This window comes from Capricornis sumatraensis, chromosome 1, assembly GCF_032405125.1.
Source record: "Capricornis sumatraensis isolate serow.1 chromosome 1, serow.2, whole genome shotgun sequence".
Taxonomy (NCBI): Eukaryota; Metazoa; Chordata; class Mammalia; order Artiodactyla; family Bovidae; genus Capricornis; species Capricornis sumatraensis.
In genome coordinates, this window is record NC_091069.1 from 245,267,347 (window position 1) to 245,285,206 (window position 17,860).

A 17,860-nucleotide genomic window follows, 5' to 3' on the forward strand; every position below is an offset into this window, starting at 1 on the left:
GAGACAAAAAGTTGATGATTCCAGGAAATTAATTTTCAAAGGTCAAAGTCCAACTATTAACTCAGTTCAGTTGCTCAGTCATGTCTGACTCTGTGACCTCATGGACTGTAGCACGCCAGGCTTCCCTGTCCATCACCAACTCCCGGAGCTTGCTCAAACTCATGTCCATCGAGTCGGTGATGCCATCAAACCATCTCATCCTCTGTTGTCCCTTCTCCTCCTGTCTTCTATCTTTCCCAGCATCAGGGTCTTTTCCAAGGAGTCAGTTCTTCACATCAGGTGGCCAAAGGATTGGAGTTTCAGCTTCAACATCAGTCCCTCCAATGAATATTTCAGACTGATTTCCTTTAGGATTGACTGGTTTGATCTCCTTGCATTCCAAGGAACTCTCAAGAGTGTTCTCCAACACCACAGTTCAAACGCATCCAGTCTTCGACGCTCAGCTTATGGTCCAACTCTCACATCCATACATGATTACTGGAAAAACCATACTTTTGACTGGTATGGTTTGTCAGCAAAGTAATGAATGTCTCTGCTTTCAATATGCTGTCTAGGTTGGTCACAGCTTTTCTTCCAAGGAGCAAGCATCCTTTAATTTCATGGCTGAAGTCACTATCTCCAGTGATTTGGAGCTCAAAAAAAATTGTTAACTAAAATTTTATATTTAAATGGAGCAGCTTTTGTTAAGAAAAATAGAATACTAAAGACTAAGGAATGAAATGTGTTCCTTTTCCTTGTCCAGGTTCTATCCATACCTACCCATAGGCATCTAACCCTGCCTTACACACAGAGCCAAGAAATGACTATAATGAAAGAAGAGAATGAAATGGAAAATAATGTTAATCAGTCCCCACTCCAGCACTGTCACTGTCAGCCACTACTACCTCTTTTCACTCTAACTGGCATGGTCCAAATTACCTTTAAAGTAAGTTTCTACTCACCTGTAAAATCGATTCACAAGTCTCATTCGAATGGTGTACAGATCAGTTGGGTAAGCCACTACAGTACAGTACTTCGGGTATGTACACAGATCAACTGGACCTGCAAAAGCTGCTGCGATATCTGTAACAGCAGAAGGAAGAATCTTCATCTAAATTCATGACCTCTAAGGGATATTTCTCGACAAATCATTCATAAAACAGAGCTACAATCAACACTGCAGGCTTACCCCAAAAGTAACAAAGAAATTGTAATAAAAGAACACAATCACATTACTGTTTTAAAATACCTCTATGGAAAAGAAATCGTGAAAATCAACTTTTTCACCGTAAAAAACTTACCAAGATTCAAAAGTTGATCTATACCACTAATAATTCGTTCACATTCTTCATCTCTTGATTTCTGACCCCATTCACCATCTTGAGGTTTGTAGAGCAATTTCTCTAGCTCATCTGAAGTGACAGAAATACTAGCGCCTAATTCTTCAGGTGGATCAACTATGATTTCATCAAAAAAAAAAAAAAAAGAAAAGAAAAAAATCAAACCAGAAACCAAATATACACTATATTTTAAAGCTGCCCAAGTTCATAAACAGGATAATAACCAAAGGAAAAAGAAGCTACTTTGTAGTGGACAAACCTGGCCGACTCCACCTAAATCAAATGATTAAAAGTTAATATTCCCAGTAATAGGGCAAAATGCTATCAGAAAGTTAATATTCCCAGTAATAGGGCAAAATGCTATCAGATGCCTCCTACGGGATGTACTGGGAAAGCCACAACATTACTTCTTTGACACTCCTGCCAAACATGCAAACTCCAGAATTAATCACGGGGGATATCAGACAAACCCAAACTAAGGGATATTCTACAAAGTGGCCAGCGCTCTTCAAAGGCATCATGGCTGTGAAAGATAATGGGAAAATTTAGGGATCACAGACGAAAGGAAACGGAGAAGACATGGCGATGAAACCCAAGCTGTGAAAAAACATCAGGATTATGGTAAAAACCTGGAAAAGGCTGGGAGGATTAGAATTGTTACAAGGGTATTTCCTGATTTTGATGACTGCACTACACTTATGGAAGATGCTAACGATCAAGAAAGCTGGGCATTCAGAAATTCTTCATACTTTCCATTGTCAATTTTTACTGTACTTTTTAAACATTTCATTTTGAAATAATTTCCAGCTCAAGAATATTACAAAACAGCCTTTTAAAAGAGCGTGTGCATTTTAAAAAAGAACAAGAGGCAATGTAAATATTCAGAGAATGGTTTCTTAAAAATTATTTTAAAAGGAGAAAAACGTCAACAAGCCTGGAGACAAATGTATCACTCTAACAATCTGATAGGTAAAACAATATTTTATTATTACTTAATGCACATTTCCAAGACTGATAATGCAAATGAGCTTTTCTTCATACACCTCCAAATTTATCTTTCTGCCTATTCATGTTGTTTGACAACTCTTCCAAAGGCTTCTTGGCCTCATGAACATGTAAAATCTTTCTATGTGAGTGCTTTCACTAATTTCGCGTTGTTTACAAAGAAGTAGCTACAACTGGCTGTTAAAAACACATGCTGATGCCAGACAGCTTAGAATCCTAACTCCTATCCTTTTCAGAGCTGTACAACTCAGAACCAGGTACTGGAGACTCTCGAGTCTGCATTCCTTTACCTTTAAAATAATAACAGAGCATCACCTCAGAGAAAGATTAAATGAACTGATACACATGAAGTTCTTAGCAACAGAGTGAGACCTCAAAAAGGGTTTATTTTATCTAAAGGGTTTATCAAAAAGGGTTTATCTATATAGGTATTATACAATGCAAAATTTCATTTCACATTGCTAAGTATTATTTGTTAAGATACTAAGCTCGAAAGAAAATTTAAGAAGTCACTGGTGACTTTCAAGACTTGTAGTTATTTTTTCAAAATTTTCTGGAAAAACTCCTAATTTTCAAAGTAAAGCAAGACAATAGCTGATGGAGATATGTCAGTGAATAAAACATGAAGGAAAAGGGCTTGGCCCCTAAGGCAGACACAAGAACACCACACAGAGCAGAAGTTTCACATGTCAATAAGTGGAGGTAGAAGGACAAAAGTTTTTGCATGTTTTTATGTTCAATCAACACTAATAAAGAAGAAAAGGCCTAATGGAGGAGAGATGGAGACAAGAGATATACAGGGCACCCCTTCAAAAAGTTTAACAGGAGTGAAGTTAATTAATTCAGTAGCTAAAATGTTCAAGAAAATGTAATGAGAGTTGTTTTAAGGTAAAAGACACAAATTCAAACTTGAATGGAGATGGGAAAGTTTCATTGTTGGAGGCAATGAACTCAGTGTCAATACCAGGTCTGAGAGGAGCTCAAAGCAGGGGACAGCAAGCACTGCAGAAGAGGCTGCTGTTGGAACAGACACTTACCTCTGACAGAAAAGGAACAGACAAACCCTAGTAAGACAAGCAAGCTGACATAATGCAAGAAACAGACAAAAGTCAAATTAGGCTTTTCTTTAAACAGGGTACTAAAATAAGGATGAGGAAAAGGAAATGCAGGGTTCATGAACGAGGTCAAGAAGAGATAAATACATAGTTACTTGAGAAATGATAGCTGGTAACTAAGATACAGTCAGAAACAGGCTGGAAACAGGATAAGAAATAAGGAGCCAGGATACACATAATTTTGTTCTTATTTTTACTAAAGCTCACAGTTCGCATAATGTTAACGTTTCTCAAAGACAACAAATGCACTCTATGTACATGAATAAGATAAAAATACTGAAAACATACTTTCATCATTTAAAAACTACGTACCATTGTCAGGTATTGGTTCCATATCCCATGGGCTAAGTTTTTCAATTTCAGTATTGTCCCACCTGTTAAGACCAAAAAAGTTTGGTTACTCTTTCACAAAGACAATTTCTGGCTGATAACTAGATATTCACTATTAAGAGTACAGAAACGATAGAAAATGCAAAAATTAACCTCACTGTAGCAATGGAAATTTAAGTATTAACAGTGAGTGTTCTTTAGGATACAGTATAATGCATGCATGCATCCTAAGTGGCTTCAGTTGTGTCCGACTCTGAGTGACCCTATGGACAGCAGCCCACCAGGCTCCTCCATCCACAGGATTCTCCAGGCAAGAATATTGGAGTGGGCTGCCATTTCGTTCTCCATATAAGGAAGTATAAAAATGTATGGCAGCTTCAAAAACCGAACCAAAAATCCTGTGTGGCCTGTACCCAGGGTAAGTGAAGAAAGACAGTGTGAAAGCCTTGAATGCCATGCTTCAGCACGTGGACTTTGTTTCCACAGCCAACGGAAAGACAGCAAAGACTTTTTCTGAACAAGGGAAATGGAGTAATGTGTGCTCCTGAACAGTGAAATGATCCTGCAACACTGGGCTGAGGAAATACTCAGTCACTCAATCATGTCCGACTCTTTGCAACCCCACAGACTGTAGTCTGCTAGGCTCTGCTATCCATGGGGATTCTCCAGGCAACAATACTGGAGCGGATGCCATGACCTTCTCCAGGGGGTCTTCCCAACCTAGGGATCAAACCCACATCTCCTATGTCTCCTGCACTGGCAGGTGGATTTTTTTACACTGAGTCAGAGCTACACAAAAGGCCCCTGGGAAGAAAGGAGAACCCATACCAATGAAGGCACTAGCAACAGAGGCATGCTAGAAAGATTCTACAAACGTGAGACTGACATAATAACAAATTCAATGGTGTTATTTTTATTAACCTGAAACACATCAGTGATTTATATCACAACCTGTCACAGTGAACAAATGTTGAGAGGACTATTTTCATTGGCATACAGACCTCACAATGTAACACTGGAAATGACTATCAGGGTACTGAGGCTGATATGGCTCTTGACGTAGCACCGTTCCAAACCACCAAGCATCATCAATGATGGAACGGAACCTGTCACCTGAAAGAGACAACCAAATCTGAGATATCAATTTGCTAATAACATTAACAATTTTAATTTATACAACACCTATGACACAGATAAATCAAATAATATTTTTAATCTTAAAATTAGTCATTCCTCTTGTAGAGAATCAAGGTTAAAAATTTTTTTAATGGGCATCTTATTGAAACAGAATGAGAGCTTATAATTTACACATTACGGGGGTTGAAAAACAGGAACAGCTAGGAACTATCAAGTTCTTTGGGACTTGGCAGTACAATGTTAACTTCCATATATTCCAGTTGTCTGGTTTTTGTTGTTTTTGGTGCCTAGATGTTCTTCTTCAAGAAAACTTTCATCTCCTCAGTCCCCAAAATAACCCTGATTACCTGAGTGGACATTACCATTAAACTAGGCTACCAAGAGAAGTCATATTATCTGATAAGATTTCATTTCAAATAGGGACTCAGGGAATTTATCTAATATTTACCTATTTGTATTGCCTGTAGAAAAAGGTAACAGAAATTAGAAAAATTAATGAGGTCAAAGCATCATTTATGAATGTGTACATGAGCTGACACAGTGGAGGTAGAACAGAGTATTTCACTGAAACTGATAAATGGAGAATGAGCTCTTCTAGGTGTCTGAAGTCAATACATGAGTTCCCCAGAGAGCAGTGCATACTGAACAGCAATGCATGCAAAACCATGAAACAGCTATGGCAGGTGCTTGCCTAATGAGAGTCATCAATACATCCTGAGGAGATTAGTGACCACAGAAGTCTAAGCCGGCCAGCCCACTGGCCTGCTTTAAACGGTCACCACAAAAACAACACTCAAATACCCACACTAAAAGTTAGTGCCTACATTTAAGTGATTTTATTTGTCTACCTATATAATTCATGGCTATAAAATATCAATTTTATACAAATTTTTAATTTTTTAAAGGAATAGTTTTCTCAAGTCAATCTATTTAAGTTTAGGTTGATATAGTATCAAAGGCAAAATATTCTGGTATACCAGAACACTATCAGTGTAACATCTGCATCATTTTTCAACTTTCTGATTGTTTCGTATCAGAGGTAATTTTATGGATTATACCAGTGTCACATAATAGATGGAGACAATGCAGTGTAGACCAGTCTGAAAGGAAATGAAAGGTCTACTCTAGCCTATAATCAAGGAGTAAGAAATCATTCCTCCGAAATGTCACATATCATACTAATCCCTAAGCAAAATATACTTAGCAGTCACTTTTATTTCTTTCCAGAATTTACATTTTTCCATCCTCCATAATAAGCAGCAGCACAACAAAAAATTCATATCAATGAGAGATTAATTTTTCAGGGTATACATAAAATCCAATAAGAACAGACTTACAAGACTGCCAATTCCTCTGTCTTGCTTCATCATAAAACTGACGCAAGACAAGAAAGTCAATAACATCTGGCATGTCATGGTATCTAAACAAAAATAAAAGACTGTTATATTTCCTTCATAGCAGGTTATAGTCCAGAACAACAGTGTCCAAAGAAAATACAATGGGGCCCATATTTGTAGTTTTTAATTTTCAACTAGCCTTATTCAAGTAAAAGAAACCAGTTAAATTAATTTTAAGTGTATTTCATTTAACCCAATATATCCTAAATACTGTTTTACCAAATAATACAAAATAATGAAATATTTTACATTCTCCAAGCCTTCAAAATCCAGTGTGTAAACTTACACCACACTCAATTCAAATTAGCAACAGTTCAAGTTCCCAACAGCCACATCTGGCTGACAGCTACCATACTGGATGGCACAGGTTTAGAAAATTATTCTAACATTTTCTGAAAAACAAATGTAGATGCCATCTCCACTACAGGCCAGAATTCTCTACACATTTAAGTGGCATGGAAAATGCAATCAACACACTCCCGCCTAGTGGCCACTGCAGATCCAGGATTTTTACTTCTATGGGTCCCCTCTATCAGAACTGCAGCTCACAGCTGTGCTGCACCCTGCAGCTGAATGGAAAGGACATGCTAATCAGGCAGGAGGGAAAATCTAAATTTAACTAACTCCATTTTTAAAATATAACATGTACCTAATAGAGAAAGATTTGTCCATAAGTTTTCCAGTTGCAGGATCTATAAATGCTAGTTTGAGGCAACAAAGTGTAGGGGGTCCAACCTCATATCGTATTCCAACTATTTTGACCAATTCTTGATCCTGTAACAGATATTTTAAAAACAATATATGGTTAAAATAAAGCAATTCCTCAAGATGATAATTCTCCACATATTCCCAAATTAACTCAGCTCACAATTCAGGATTTCAAACCAGACAAGGGATTTATCATTAATTACAGTCATTTTTTTGCTGTATCTTCACATCTTTTCGAAGGTGTATTTAAACATTTTCTAATGTAAGCAATATGCTAGCTTTAGAAAAAACACACCAAAAGTATAAGGAGGAGGACACAAATCATCCATCAGCTCAGTATCTAAAGACAATCACTGTATACCATCGGAACTTCCTTCTGACTTTCTTCTCTTTCTAGAGGCACATTTTCATTTACATAATTTTGTATTATGCAAATCAAAATATGTAAGCATTTGGCTTACTATTCTTCAAAAATTTGATATTAAATTTCAACCTGATACACTGCCATAAATACTTGTTTATATGAAGATCTACTGTGTGTTGTGAGCTGCTCCAGGCAGTTGGGGTAAGTAAGACAGGCAACAGAAGAGGTTCCTATTGTGAGAGCATCCTACTCATTAATGAGCCTTCTTCCAATATCTGCTTCCTTAATGCTAACAGTATGACATCATTCATCCACTTATTCACTGCACAAAATGTTATAATATGCCAAACAAAGTGCTAAAAGTTCAGTTGATTCTCATTATCTGCAATATTCTTATTATTCTACAGGGCCACTTAAAACAAGGAATCAGTGATTTCACAGTGAAAACTGAACCACTGCTCCTGAAGGAAAAACAAGCTCAGGTTGATACAAGTCATAACATTTCAGTCACCTAATTAATATAGTATCTTGTGTAATGTGAATCTCGGTGTTAAAAAACCTCCTTTAATATATGTGCTGAGTCATTAACACTGGACTCACAGCCAACAGCACTATGACTCACGTCTCAGTGAAGCTACTCTAACACAGACCTTCTACCTAAGGTACATCATCACTTTCCTGTGCTTAGTTACACAAGACAGTACTTGAGCACTATGTTTGGGGACCGTTTTAAACAGCATGTCACCAACAAAAAAGCACAAAAACGTGAAAAAAATTTAATGTGGCGATGAATAAAATGAAAAGAACACTTATTTACAACATGAGAGCTCAAAAGAAGCTCATCTTGTTCAACCTCAGCTAAGAAACATGTTAGGCAGGCAAATCAAATTTTTTGCCAAGCTATGCATGTCTGCAAATGACTAGAAAGCATCTTGAATATTGATTCTGGTGTTACAAATAGTATACAGTGAATAGGCAAGTTGCAAATAAAAATTCATGAAAAATGAGAATCAACTGTCCTCAGGTACATAGTAATAAGTAAAAGAGATATACATCTCAAGGTATCTTAAAGCCAACTGCACAGAAGCAGAGTTTGTTCACCTTCCACAGTTAATGAAAGTATTTAAAAATACGAAGTATAAAAAATAAAAATTACCTATAATACTATTCTACATTTAATCACCACTGACATTTGTATTTATTGTGGTTGACCCCATGTCTTTAAAATTTTTTTGTAACTAAAACTGTAATTTCACATCCCATTTTTCCTCTTACTAGTGAAAATGTAACATTCATTTAACAAATACTTTACAAATTTCAGTTACATAGTGGGCTCTACATAGTAGCCAAATATAGAAACATATCATGATTTGGTTCCTTCAGTATTGTGGGATATTTGGATTTTTTACTAATTTTTGGCTTTTATAAACAGTGATATGGAATTACCTTGCTCATAAATTTGTATGCACTTTTGGTTCTTTCCTAAATTACCAAAAGTAAAATCACTGATTTTAAAGGTGTAAATATTTTCAGTTTTAATTCTAATTACCAAGATACCTTCTAGGGAGCCTGGACTTGTTTCTTGCACCTTTCTCACCAAGTTGAATAACTATTTGCTGCTACTTGTTAAAACATGATATTTTTCTTTAAATGTTAAAAATATGTATACAAAGTACAGAGAAGCTAAAGTTTTTCCTGTACTTTATTATGCATGTCATTGAAACTTTTTTACCAATTTTTTTGTTTGTTTGCTTTTTGGAGACTTGCACTTCTGAAAATCTGTCCTGGGTACAAGCATTTTAAGATTAATGGTAATATAGTCAAGATGCCTTCCAGCAGTATAGAGTGTCCACCAAAAAGCATGTCTTCTGACTAGACCTTAATGCTTAGCAGGTTAACAGCAAAAATGTTTTTAAGGTGGAAATTAATGGAAAGATAGTAATATGGTATGCCTCCAGAGTGTTTCTTAAATGGATTTACAAATAACTACATATGTATGTGCTAAATGTTTAAGACTTCATAATGCCATCATCTTACCCTAAGATCCATTTTTCTCCATGGCTCCTTGTTAGGATTCAGTTCATAAATGTTATTTCTTCTGACAGCCTCAATATAAGCTTCATGACCCTGTCGAAAATATATTACCTACAAAAGGGAAACAGACATTTAAAAATAAAAACCTAAGAGTAATTTAATTTTATGATACATATCCATATTTTTAAACTCTGTAACTCTCACCTCATCACCCATTTGAGGAACAAAAGGAGATTTTCGAAGTGTGGTGTCAGTTATCCAAACTGGAGGATGAAATTCATATAAATGTTCCACATCTGCAAGCTCTGCCTGAGTCATCCTCCTCAAATTCTGCCAAGGGGAAGAGTACAAAGTTTAATAAGATAGAAAGTGGCAGCATGCACTGTTTAATTGAAAACAAAAGACTTTGGCTGACTTTTATAAGCATGTCACCTAATGATTAGTTTCTAACAGCATATATACTTGGTTCATACATACACAGGAACATTATCAGTTGTATAAGCATTGTAGATCTACCGAGCACTTTTCTCCTGAATTTCTAACAGATTCTTCACAGCACTCACATTTCATCCTATGAAATGGAGCTAATTTCAAACTAAACCCTCTTCAACAACCCTCTTCAACACACTAAGCCTACTTTGCCAAGACTCCACAGTGAATTCTCCCACAGACTAATTATCTCAGGCAGTCTCCTCTGGATTTGAGGTTTTGAGACTGGTAATTTCACATATGATTTCACTTACATGTGCAATTTAAAAGATAACACAAATGCACTTTTATAGAACAGAAACAGATTCACACAGGCAGATAACAGACTTGTGGCTGTCAAGGGGAAGGGAGGGATGGGATGGGAGTCTGGGGTTAGTGGAGGCAAGCTATTATGTATAGGATGAATAAACAACAGGTCTACTGTAGAGCACAGAGGACTATAGTCAATACTCTGTGATAAACCATAATGGAAGGAAAGTTTTTTTAAAAAGAGACTGGTAATTTTAAAACAGAACCACAAATTCTGCTACTCTTCCTTTCCTCTTTAACAGGTGGAGCCCAAGTCTCCTCCACTGGAGTGTGGGCTCCAACTCCTTTTAACAAAGAGAAAAAAGCATAAGTAACAATGGGCAACTCCTAAGCCTAGGTCATAAAAGGTTTAGCCCTTGTTTAATTTTTGTTCCACTTGCTCTGGGGACAATCTGCTACCAAGGTAAGAAGACACTCAAGCAGCCCTATGGAGAGACCCATGTGGTGAGGAACTGAGGCCACCAGCCAACTACTCCATGAAAAGCTTCAAAGATCCACCTCTAATCAAGACTTCACAACACTGTGACCCATGCCAATATGATGACTGCAACCTCATGAGTCAAAAATCAGCTAATCAGTTTCCAAATTCCTGATTCATTAAAACATTAAATAATACATGTTTGTTGTTTTTAAGATAAGTTCCAAGATGATCTGTTATATAGCAAAAGATAACTAATACAAAGACATAGCATCTTTAAATATTCAACAGGAGCACATGCACTATACGTATAACAAGGTACAGGGATGTTACAATGAGAAAAGTAATAAGATGGAACATGTCAAATGAAAATGGGAAACATGACAATAGCAGACAAAACAAGAAGGCCCTTAAAATGCCTTGAAGTATATTTCTGGTGTCAAAATTGACAGGAGAAAATAAGAGTTATGGTGGGGTTCTGAGCAAAATAGATCTTTCCCTCTGAAATTACAGATTCAAAAAGGTGTTAAGTGCCAAGTTCAATTCAGAGCAGATTAGATAGTTTGAATAATAAAGAAGCTTTTCCAAAAGTAAGTTTGTATTTTACATTTGATTCCTGATGATACAACATTATCAATCAAAATAATAACAACGAAGGCTCCAAATTCCCAAAGATATCCAATTTCTAAATATGGACAGAAACTATGAAAGTGTAGATAGATGTTATTTTTAAGGGTATCCTTTTCGTACCTCTTTTTTAGGCTTATTTTCTTTCTTTCTCTTTCGTCTCCTTTTTGGAGGAGATAAATTCTCAGCAGACATTTCATCCTCTGAACTGCTGCAAAATCGAGTAATTCGTCGTCGAGATGATGTTCGTAAAGGAGGCTGCAGGTGGATGCCTGCGTCGGCTGTCCAATCAGAATACCTAGAGGAAGAGTCACTGGAAAAGGAAAAGTTGTAAGTTGTATGGAACCAGAATCTAAGCCTGAATAGCAAATTAATCCTACAACCTTAAGAGAGATGGAGACAACAAGGAGGAAAGAAAAGATCCTAGGAAGATTCAACTACTCTCACTATCAGCAAATACTGACGTGACCAAAGATCATGAGAAGAGAAAAATCTTCACTGACACTGGAAATTAGAAAAGGATGTAAGCCTGAATAAATGTTTCTAAGTATAATTTGGATGAGAACTCACGGAAGACAACATCAAGAGCCAACTAATAATTTCCCCATCCAAAAATGAAGTATAGTTATGAAAACAGTAGAGACCAGAAGAGCAGCACTTCCCCTAAACTGCAGGAAGCTCAGAAATGGACTAGAAATGTTAACTGGGATGATAGACCTATCAGTGAGTATACTGAGAAGCACAAGGAAAGCAGAGCCACATCAAACAGAAAGCTGTAAGTGGGCACGGCTTCTTGCCAAGAAGGGGATTCTCCCTGATATGAGAAAAGATCCCACAGAGGGACTAGTCTCGCCCTACTCTGGAGCAAAAGCAGAGCCAAATAGGAAACTCAATCTAGAAAACTAGCCCCTGCCACACTGCCAGCTTTAGCAAACACAGAAGAGGATAAAGACCCTCTAACTGGGGCCATGATTACCCAACCACATACCTCCCAGGCTCCATAAAAACCATATCCAAAAGCTATTTACTATAAATGTTATTTCTGCATTATCTTTTACGCTATAAAAAGAGCTGTTTTAAAAATCTTAAGAGCATGTGCTTTGTGTAATAAAATTCAAGATAAGCTGAATTCAAATATAATGAATACAGACACAGAAAGGCAAGGGTGGTGGTTGCCAGGGTAGGTGGGGTGGAGTGATGAATTACTGTTCAGTGGGTATATGTCTCAGTATTGCAAGATGAAATGAGCTCTGGAGACTGGGTGCACAACACTGCAAATGTACTTAACACTACCGAACTGTACAGTTAAAAACAGTTACAATGATCCATTTCATGTTCTGTGTATTTCCAATTAAAATTAAATAAAAAAGACTGAGCACCAAAGAACTGATGCCTTCGAACTGTGGTGCTAGAGAAGACTCTTTTGAGAGTCTGTTGGACAGCAAAGAGATCAAACCAGTCCAATCCTAAAGGAAATCATCCCTGAATACTGACTGGAAGGATTGATTCCAATACATTGGCCACCTGATGTGAAGAGCCAGCTCACTAGAGAAGACTCTGATACTGGGAAAGATGGAAGGCAGCAGGAGACAGAGGATGAGATGGTTGGATGGCATCACTGACTCGATGGACATGAGTTTGAGCAAACTCCGGGATGTCCATCACCATCGAAGGACAGTGAAGCCTGGGGTTCTACAGTCCACGTGGTCACAAAAAGTTGGACACGACTGAGAGACTACAACAAACAAAACTAAACAAGTATTCTAGAAATCACTCCAGCTCCTAAGCATAATGGAATAAAAGAAGATGAGAAAAGAAGCCAAGAGTATGATATAATAGTCTGTAAAGCAAAGTATCAATGGAAATTAAAATATTGAGTCATATTTAGGAGAGACAATTTTCTAGACATGGTAACAGAAATAATTACGAAGAGAGAATGATGTCTAGGTTTCTGGTTTGAGCATCTACCAAGAAAGTTGACATTTATCAAGATGAGAACAGATACTAACACCTTAAGTCCCATGAATTTGGATACCAAAACTAAACAAAAGCTAGTATGTATGATAAAATAATGTTTATATTTTAAGACAGGACAAGGAAAATTCAACATAAAATTATCTCTGTGTGACCATTTGGGCTGCCCTCCCTAATGAGCAGTGGGCATCAGCATTATATGTTAGCCAGAGCCACTCAAAGACGGGAGTACCTGCTCAATAGTAAAGATCATTTTTTCTCCTTTCTTCTGACATTAGCAATTTAACTTCTTAAAAGAATAACCTGGTTTCCCAGCTCTGGAGGGGTCACAGTACTTAGTGCTCACTTTGTACAAGTTGACCTAGACTATGTATCCTTGGTGAGATGTACATAAAACAGCAGTATGTCATCCTGACGTACCATCTTTTATCTTGAAAATGCATGTGACTGTGCCTTCAGCTTCCAACAGGCCCAACAGTTCTCAGAGCTTCCTGCGAATCTGCCTCCTGGTTATAATCCTTAGTTTGGCTTGTTGATTAAAATTCCCTTTTTCTTCTTCTTGATTAATTAACTGAATTTCCATCAACATATGCAACAACTAATAATAAATTTAACAGTGATTTTACCATTCAGACTTTGGACATTCCTCTTTATGAATGTAGCCCAAGGGTAAATTGATATTCTGAGTACACATATTTACACTTTGGCTGACATGTTTTATAGTTAAATAAAATACCCAAAATATTTTCTATAGAAACAACTGTTAATCCAGGTTTTTTTCTCCTTTTAAATGTATTAAAAACCTGACAGATGGAAGCTCTTACATCTTGAATGTCACACAAGTATGATTCCATTCAAGGTTATGACTAAAACGCTTCAAAGTTTAAAACAAGTAAAAACAGGTACCTTGAACTTTCACTGTCACTTTCACTTCTTCTATCACTTTTCCATTCTTCTTCTTCAGAAGAACAAGAACCTTCACTTTGATCACAAGAAGTCTCCTGATTTGTGGAGGGGAGAAAAATTAAAATCTTGACCTCCTAAACAACACAAGTCAAGAGAAACCACACAGTCCTTCTAACCAGGTAATAAAATATAATTAGGTAAACTTAAAACCAAAAGCAAGTGTCTTTACTACATCCCTTTTCTTATCAAAGAATTAGGCAAGAGAAAATATCTGTGAGACTTAACACTACTACTATTAGCAAATAAAAACCTGATATAAGAGACCATTCTCTGAACAAAGTTAATAAGAAGATAATGTAAACGTTCTCAATGTTTCAGACTCAAGCCAGTGTTAAGACGTGAGCAGTAGCATCTCGTGCACTTTCAGTTCTCTAATGACATATGATACTGAGCACCTTTTAGAATGCTTATGTGCTACCTGTATATCTTCTCTAACAAAGTGCCTGTTAGATCTTTTGTCAATTCTTAAATTCGATTATCTTTTTATTGAATTCTAAGAATACAAGTCCTTTATCAGATATGAGTTTTACAAACATCTTCTCCCAGTCTGTGGCTTGTCTTTTCATTCTCCTAACAGTATTTTTCAGGCTTTTCTATTGTCAGGTTTTTCCTTCATGGATCACAGCACTGGAATTGTATCTAAAATTCATCACACTCAAGGTCATCTAGATTTTTATTATGTTATCTTTTAGAAATTTTATAATTTTGTATTACATTTACATTAAGTTTATGATAATTTGGAGTTAATTTTTGTGAAACTGTGTCTAGATTTTTTTTCTTTTTCTTTTGCATGTGGCTTATCCAGTTGTTCCATACCACTTGTTGAAAAGACTATGCTTTGTCCATTGAGTGGTCTTTGCTCCTCTGTCAAATGCTAATTGAGTCTATTTGTACTGGTCTATTTCTGGGTTTCTTATTCTGTTCCATTGATCTATTTGTCTAGTCTTTTACCAGTACTATGCTGTCTTAAAAACTGTAGATTATTTATACTAAGTATTAAAGTCAGGGAGTAACTATCAATCCTGTCCTTTTGTTGCTCTTCAGTATTCTGTTAGTTATTCTAGGGCTTTTTTTTTCCCCTCCAAACAAACTTCAGAATCTCTTTACCAATATCCAAAAAATTAACTTGCTGGGACTTTGACTGGGACTGTGTTCATCTTTAGATGACGTTGGGAAGAAATAACATCTTAACAAAGATGTGGAGCAGAGAAACTTTCATTCACTGGTGATCAGAATATAAAATATAACACAGCCACTATGGATAACAGATTGGCAATTTCTTACAAAGCTAAAAAGAAACTGACCACAGAGGAAAATTAAACTCACATTACTAAAAGGGGTCAATGTGAAAAGGCCACATACTTTTTGATCCAACTATAAAACATTTTAGAAAAGTCAAACCTATGGAAATGGTGAAAAGATCAATGGTGCCCATGGCTCAAGAAGACAGGAAAGTGATGATTAAGTACAGCAGAGCAGGATTTAAGACAATGGAACTATTCTGTATCTTATGGCAGATACCAAACATTATGCATCTGTCACACCCCCATACAGCACAGTGATCCCTAATGTAAACTATAGAATTTAGTTAATGTATAAAACTGGTTCATCAGTTGTAGCAAGTGTACTATATTAAATCAAGATGTCATTAATAGGAAAAAGAAACCATATATAGGGACTATGTGATTTTTTTTTAAACCTGAAACTACTCTAACATATAAAGTCTTTAAAGGAAGAGAGGGGAACAACCGACTAATTTCCACAACCCTAAAATAGCTGCAGTCTACTTTAACTACTGGTCTTTGCTACTAACAAGGTATTTGTTTGTTTTGTTTTCAGCTGTACTGGGTCTTTGTTGCAGCGGCTGCAAGCGGGCTTTCTCTAGGTGTGGTGAGCAGAGGCTACTCTCCAGTCGCAGCGCAAGGGCTTTTCATTGTGGTGGCTTCTCTTGTTGCAGACCATGGGCTCTAGGCACTCACGCTTCAGCAGTTATAGGTCACAGGCTTAGCTTCCCCAAGGCATGTGGGATCTTAGTTCCCTGACCAGGGATCAAACCCGTGTCCCTTGCAATAGGTAGGCATACTCTTAATCACTGGACTACCAGGGAAGTCCCCCGAAGCAGGTACTTTTAAACTGAGACACAACCTTTTCCTGTAACAGCCATTAAGTGCATCATAACAGATACTGAAAATGCCAAGGAGAAAGAAAACTAAAAGAAAATATCTACTTTGTTCACTTCATTTGAAAATGCAAAGTAAACATATTCTAAAAAAAAAAATGCTTCTCAAAATGGGAGCCCAATGCCATTCAAGTACAGATTCCTAGGCCTGCCAATCTAGATCAACTGAACAGAAAAGTCTGCTTTTTATGTTCAAAACAGACTTCTAAAAAAATCACAGTAATAATAAGCTATTAAAATCTACTACCTAGAAACCACACATTCTGCGAAAAAATTTTACATGTTTTATCTCAGTTAATTCTCAAAACACTTCTGTAAACAAAGGGTTAAGACAAAGCTAATGAAACTTAAGTTTCAGAGGCTTTCGATTTAACTTGTCTATCAAGGCCTTGTGTCTACTTGTAACTCCCGAGTTCTTTTTCTAAAAGATGTCCCTAAGTTAAACAAAATTCAAACTCCAAAAATCCTGGATCTATCCTGCCTATGAGTTTTATACTGTCAAGTCACTACCTGCCCACTAACTAAATAACAATTATGGACAAGGATGTGAAGAAAACTGGCAACTGCATACATCACTGACTGGGAATATAAAATGCAGCCACTTTGGAAAACAGTCTGGCAATTCCTCAAAAGGTTAACTACAAAGTTACTATATGACCCAGCAAATTGACTACTAGATATAAATCGAAATGGAAATTTATGTCCTAACAAAACCCTGTGCATAAATGCTGATAAGCAGCAATATTCACCACAGTCAAAAAGTAGAAGCAGAACTTCCCTGGTGATCCAGTAGTTAAGTATCTGCAGGGGATACCAGTTCAATCCCTGGTGCAGGAAGATTTCACATGCCATGGGGCATCTAAGCCATGCACCTAGAGCCTGTGCTCCACAGCAAGAGAAGCCACCGCAATGAGGATCCCACACACCACAACGAAGAATAGTCCCTGCTCTCCCCAACGAGAGAAGCCACCGCAATGAGGATCCCACACACCACAACGAGAATAGTCCCTGCTCTCCCCAATGAGAGAAAGCCTATGCACAGCAGCAAAGAACCAGTACAGCCAAAACTTAATTTTTTTTTAAGTAGAAATAATACAAATGTCCACTAGCTGATGAGTGGGTAAACAAACTGTAGTCTATTCCTATAATAGAATATAGGGCAATGAAAAAGAATGAAGTACTAATCTTGCCCTGGAAGCACTGGAAGCAATGGAATCAGCCCTGAAAGCATTAAGTGAAAAAAGCCAGTCACAAGATCATACTGTATGTGTCTATTAAATGAAATGTCCAGAATACAAAAATTAACAGGAATAGAAAGATTAGTGGCTGCCAGGGGCAGCCATTCATGGAAGTACTTGCAAATGGGTATAAGATTTCTTCTTAGGTGATTAAAATATTTTGAAATTAAATAGTGGTGGTGACAGCACAATTTTGTTAATATTCTAAAACCACTGGACATTGTACATGGCATGGTACAAAGGTGTTCAAA

The 17,860-nt window shown here is 36.9% G+C and overlaps 1 protein-coding gene across 1 annotated transcript in view; it reads right to left on the bottom strand.

The window, feature by feature from the left end:
• BRWD1 (bromodomain and WD repeat domain containing 1) overlaps positions 1–17,860 on the bottom strand; it is a 123,407-nt gene that overhangs the window by 37,447 nt on the left and 68,100 nt on the right. Inside the window, exons 22-31 of the mRNA XM_068980370.1 lie at positions 14,133–14,227; positions 11,376–11,565; positions 9,614–9,739; positions 9,413–9,520; positions 6,953–7,077; positions 6,244–6,326; positions 4,771–4,882; positions 3,752–3,813; positions 1,281–1,436; positions 942–1,062 (exon numbers count right to left, since the gene is read on the bottom strand). Coding sequence (XP_068836471.1) covers positions 942–1,062; positions 1,281–1,436; positions 3,752–3,813; positions 4,771–4,882; positions 6,244–6,326; positions 6,953–7,077; positions 9,413–9,520; positions 9,614–9,739; positions 11,376–11,565; positions 14,133–14,227 — 1,178 coding nt within the window. The remainder of the gene's footprint in view (positions 1–941; positions 1,063–1,280; positions 1,437–3,751; positions 3,814–4,770; positions 4,883–6,243; positions 6,327–6,952; positions 7,078–9,412; positions 9,521–9,613; positions 9,740–11,375; positions 11,566–14,132; positions 14,228–17,860) is intronic.